This window comes from Panthera uncia (genome assembly GCF_023721935.1).
Source record: "Panthera uncia isolate 11264 chromosome A3 unlocalized genomic scaffold, Puncia_PCG_1.0 HiC_scaffold_11, whole genome shotgun sequence".
Taxonomy (NCBI): domain Eukaryota; kingdom Metazoa; phylum Chordata; class Mammalia; order Carnivora; family Felidae; genus Panthera; species Panthera uncia.
Window position 1 is genome coordinate 20,915,886 of NW_026057578.1, and position 5,581 is coordinate 20,921,466.

Sequence of the window (5,581 nt, forward strand, 5' to 3'; positions counted from 1 at the left end):
AATGGTTGCCCCACATTCATCAAGGACTTGCCTGGGCTTCCCTGAGTCTTTTCTTGGAGCCGTCCCCTGGGAAGTTCTGGAATGTCCTAGAATGTTCAGAATGCAGGCTTGCTTGCAAACTAGGCTGAGTGTCTTAAACACGTGCATGGGAGAACAACTCACAACTTTTCCAGGCATGGTAGCAAACCGTTTTCTAGCCTGTCCAGGATTTTAAAGCTGGTGAGCTCCTACCCCATTGTAGGACCATATCAGTGCCCCAACCCATCTTCCCACAGCCGTGGACACCGACCCCATTTCTGCTTGCTGGCACTTGTATTTCTTTGCCTGAGAGGTTCCTACGGCTGCCAGAACCTTCTCTGCCAAGACTGGAAGAACTAGGGGACTAATGTCCACCAGGAGCTCCCCTCAACCAGCGAGTGACGGGAGATGGTGTATAAATATTCACGCTCCCTTGGCCCTTGGGTGTATACTCTGAGGAGTGTTCTGTGCTGGCTTCCAGAGTTTCCCCGGTGGGATTACGCTCTGGTCACCGTTGGACTGATCACATACCCTTTCTAGGCTGCTTTCCCTTCCCCATCCCATTTTCTCTCCTCCTGGAACTTCTTCCAAAGAAACTACTTGTACTCACGTGCTTGTGTCAGGGTCTGCTTTTGAGGACCCCAAAGCAAGATGGCGGATAGTCACACTGGCCATTTACCAGGACCTAGTATGACCCCCGCACCCCCAAGGGCTTGACGTGAACTCATGGAGTCCCTCGTCACCCGGCAAGGAGGGATTCCCAGACGCAGTTGACAGGTGGGGAAACAGAGTCAGACAGGCTTTGCCCGGGGGCCCAAAGCAAGTAAACTGGAGTCAGGCTTCCACAGAACCCGGGGCAACACTCTCGCAAATGGGGACTGGAACTGGGTCAGTTGCTGCCTCTACTTCCCTCACGCTGAGCCTGCGAGGAGGAGATGATCGGTAATCACGTCCAGCCAAGAAACGTCGAATCCCCACTACAGCTTAATAAATCCTTTCACGTGGGTTACCTAATATGACCACTATAACCGCCCCAGGAAGTGGCTACTGTTATTATTATCCTTATTTGATTTATTGATTTATTTATTATTAAAATTTTTTTTTTTTAACATTTATTCATCTTTCAGAGACTTTCTCGAGAGAGACAGAGCATGAGCGGGGAAGGGGCAGAGAGAGAGGGAGACGCAGAATCTGAAACAGGCTCCAGGCTCCGAGCCGTCAGCACAGAGCCCGGCGTGGGGCTCGAACTCACGGACTGCGAGATCCGGACCTGAGCTGAAGTCGGACGCTCAGCCGACTGAGCCACCCAGGCACCCCAATCCTTATTTTATAGATGAGGATTCCGAGGCAGGGGGAAGGGACCTGACCGAGGCCACGTGGCTAGGAATAGACGAAGCCCAGGTCTGTCACCTGTGCAGCATAGGGATGGGTGATGCAGGCAGACAAGTGAACAAAAGGAAAGAGGAGGGGGCACGTGAGACCATGGCCCACCCTGCCAGCAGCTGGGTGACAGAGCGTTGTCCCATCTCGGAACGCAGCTCTGTCACACACAGGGTAAATGGGTCTATTCCCCGTGAATTATCTCTTAGCCGGCAGCTCCATCCATCTGCTCATTAACCCAATAAAAAAAATATATCAAACGAGCCTTCTGATTCCCAGTCCCCGGGGGCCCAACTACATAACTTGGAAATGACTCTTTAGTAAGTCTGATCAAGGGCTGGTTGTTCAGTGATTAGAAATCATGGCCTCTTCCTCCAGGCTGGGGGCTCGTAAACAACAGTTGGATGAGCTTTTTATGGGGGTCGGACCAAAAACCTAGAGGGATCCATTTCTTCCTAATTTACACCCATTTCAGTGGGGAGAACAGCGGGAGGCTGAGGGTTTGCTCTGGGAGACCCAGCGGCTCCCTCGGCTGCAGCAGGCAGGAAGTGAGGACGGGAGCACATATTGAGGTGCGCCCATGAGCTGCCCAAGCACGGTGATAGACAAAGTGCCTTACAGACCGGGTGTCACTACCACGTCCAGGGCTGGGTGGGGAGCAGAACCCCTTGTTTCCTCATTGAACTTCCCATAGTAGCAGCCAGTGAGAAAGGGGAATGTGGTCGGGGTTGAGCCTTGGAGAACATGGATGGGGCTGACCATCCAAAGACCCCTCAGTCAAAAGACGGTGGGTGGTAGGGAGGTTCAGCGAGAGTACCAAGTGGTTCCTTCATTGAACCATTCAATAAATATTTATTGAGGACCTACTACGTGCCAGGCACAGGGACCTGATGGTGTCTGCCCTTAAAGATAGTATAGGCCAGTGGGGGAAGACGGTCCAATCTTGGGGGGAAAGTGAAGTCCAGAGTCAGAGAAGGTGTGGGTGCACCTGCTGAAGAGGAGCGGTGTGGGGGCCGGGGCCAGGCAGACCTCTCCCCCAGATCTGAGAACGGAAAAATCTTCATCTTCTCAGAATCTCCGGGAATATGCTGCACATCTGGAAAAGCAACTTGCCGATCTAGCTGTGGCCTCCAAGCCCCCGTCTCTCTCCTTGCCCTCAAACTCTCGTGTACTGGACATTGGTACCTAGGAACAGGAAGTCCTAGGAGAGACAAGACAGGACAAGATGGTAAAAGCATCCTCTACTCCGAAAAGATGTATCTCCACTTAAAGGGAGGCCCACGTCTGGGGAAACACAAGCTCTGGCAGAAACAGGTCAGTGCATAAATCGCGAACGTACCTCCATCCCCAGGGTCTCCATAAAGCACAGCTTTTGCCAGCCACCTTCTCTAAGGTGGCAATTTATCTGTCATTTCCCAAGCTGCTGCTTCCTGGCAGGCCTCATAAATGTCCTTTGTGTCACCTAAATTTTCTCTCCTTCGTGAATAACAAAATTGTGCGCGGCTGGGATTTACTCTCCTACCTCCTGGTAACTTTCCATCACCCGAAGGGGCGGGAACTCTGAACTCCAGGCGAAGTCCAATTCTCTCCCACAGTGATCCATCCCATGCCTTTGGAGGTCAAACAAATGACCTCAAAATTCTAATGAGCATGATAGTGTAGAATAAATCTTCTGATGATTTCCCACGTGCCATCCTGAGGCCAGCTGTGTGAATTGTCAGTTTTGACTTAAATAACGAGCTGTCTGACTCCTTGTAATCACTCAGCAGGAGTTGGATGTTGAGCATCTCTGGGCCCAAAAGGACTTTGGATATTTGTTTTTCCAAATATAGCAGTTGGTCAGTGTCTCAGTGTCCCTGACCACTCTGCTGCCCTTCACTCTCTTGAGTGACTGTTATTTGCTGGATATTGACGATGGACCAGATGCGATCTGGCATCTCCTCTACTGCTCACAGGGCTGCCGACCCAGTTGTCCCACCTTGCAGATGCTATTCTAGAAAGATAGCCTGAACCGTGGGCACAGACAGACCAGAACATGCTTGGACAGCATAGTGAAGAGGAGAGTGAACAATCAGACGTGTTCCTTGGTATTGAAATCGTTCAGTAGGTTATGGTCTCTGATGGCCAGAACGGTATTTAACGTTGGAGCGCCAAGGACTAGTTTGCAACAACAACAAAAAAGAAAAACAGCAAAGAAAGAAAAAGGGTCTGGGCACCAGGAGTGCAACTATCCCAAACAAACGAACGAACGCATTTTAGAAATACCTAGAGGGGCGCCTGGGTGGCTCAGTCGGTTAAGCGGCCGACTTCGGCTCAGGTCATGATCTCGCGGTCCGTGAGTAACTGTAGGGGGGTGGGGTGGGGTATGGGGTGATGGTCTATGAGCGGGAGCACATCAAACCTATGTTAATAATAACGTTCCTCCACTTAAGAATTTAGAAGAAATGTTCAAAGCTTACAAATGGCTTTCATAACCTGGGCTGTTGCCATGGCAGTGTTTTCAAAATGAGCCAGTCTTGAAGTTCCCCATGGTGGGAGGGGGTGGGAGGCAGTGGGGGCAACAGACCGTGTCAAATGCCTCTTGCCCCGGTAGGGGTGCCACCTCTGAAGGACACGTCGATCACTGCACGGCATCTAGCCATGCCCGGGGCATCCCTCCCCAGTCCAGGCCTTCTGAGCTGTAAGGCTGGGCTGGCTCCGACCCCACTGAGCTATGGCCCCTGAACTTGGAAAACTAATCAACCCCCTGCCCCAAATCCTCAAAAGCCCACCTGAGCCCACTGACCTTGTGGATCTCGAGAACAGGGTCATAGAGCTGAATGTGCTTCAGCAGAGGGAGGGGGAAGCCTTCTGCCAACTTCTCTGGAGGTCGAGGCATAACATTGAGAGAGATTTGTTAATAAACAACAATTATAAGGTAAGTTCCTCTCTGCCAACTCTATACACGGTGTATTCCCATTTAGTTATCACCAAAGATTATGAGGTAGATAAGACTATTATTTCCATTTCACCGATAAGGAAATTGAGGCGCAGAGTGGCCAAGGAACCTGTGCGAGGTCAGAAACTGGCAGAGCTGGAATGTCAACCCAGGCAGGCTGCTACAGGAGCCTGAAATACCAGCCACGGTGCCGTGCCGTATGGGAGGAGTGGCCAGGATGGGGCAGGACACGCTCATGCTAAGCTAGTGGGCACCTGCTCTCTGCCCTCCGCCCCTGTCCTGCCCTCTGTCGCAGCCAAATGAAGCAGGTCCTTGTGGAAACAGTGTTTAGGGCTTTATGCTTTATTTTCTGATTAGGGAGTTGGCAACCGACTGGGAAATTCAGAGATGGGCCGCCTCGTGCCCTCTGTATTAACTTGGTCCTCTGTCTTTTGCCTGCCATTTCGGGGTGTAGGGGGCACTTCTGTGGGCCCCTCCTTCTCTCTCAGGAGGAGGTTTCCTGTGCTCCAAAGAGCTGCCTCAGTGTCCAAATTTCGCTAGAGCCTTGGAGGGAGATGAGGCCACCTCCAATAGGCCCATCTCACAGACGGGCCGCTGAAGCTCAGAGGAGAAATGACTAATCCAAGGTCACTCAACCTGCAGGAGAGCCCTGTTTCCCATCTCCAAGTCCAGCTCCTTTCCCCCCAAAGAGTATTGTCCTTGATTTGGAAAAATCCATAGTGATTCTTACCGTTGACCTGAGGGTAGAGGGTGTTGAGAATGTGGTAGTTGAGCAGCGCCTCCAACAGCTCCACCTGGTGGAGAACAGGAGAGATACAACTGTGACCACACGCGCCATTTTGCCTGGGCTCAGCTAATTCTCTACTTGCTGCCATGGCAAAAAAGACGGAAAAAAAGCAAATTTCAGATAGATGGCTACATCATGCTACTATTTTATGAGATAAAACTATTTTGAGATGCACATTTACGTGCGTGCAGAGGGATAGAAACATTTGAAAGATTACACACCCAACTGTCCTTCCTCAGAAAGAACATCAGGGGGGCGCCTGGGTGGCGCAGTCGGTTAAGCGTCCGACTTCAGCCAGGTCACGATCTCGCGGTCCGTGAGTTCGAGCCCCGCGTCAGGCTCTGGGCTGATGGCTCGGAGCCTGCAGCCTGTTTCCGATTCTGTGTCTCCCTCTCTCTCTGCCCCTCCCCCGTTCATGCTCTGTCTCTCTCTGTCCCAAAAATAAATTAAAAAAAAAA

General features: G+C 51.5%; 1 protein-coding gene across 2 annotated transcripts in view; it reads right to left on the reverse strand.

Annotated features, from left to right (window-relative positions):
- Positions 1-1,188: 1,188 nt before the first annotated feature.
- Positions 1,189-5,581, reverse strand: part of LOC125936620 (lipopolysaccharide-binding protein-like) — a 25,306-nt gene continuing 20,913 nt past the window's right edge. Inside the window, exons 13-15 of one of the 2 annotated variants that reach the window (XM_049650809.1) lie at positions 5,067-5,130; positions 4,184-4,260; positions 2,353-2,599 (exon numbers count right to left, since the gene is read on the reverse strand). In XM_049650809.1, coding sequence (XP_049506766.1) covers positions 2,555-2,599; positions 4,184-4,260; positions 5,067-5,130 — 186 coding nt within the window. In that variant the 3' untranslated portion in view covers positions 2,353-2,554. Of the gene's footprint in view, positions 2,600-4,183; positions 4,261-5,066; positions 5,131-5,581 lie in introns of both variants that reach the window. The other variant, XM_049650808.1, reaches the window with a different exon arrangement.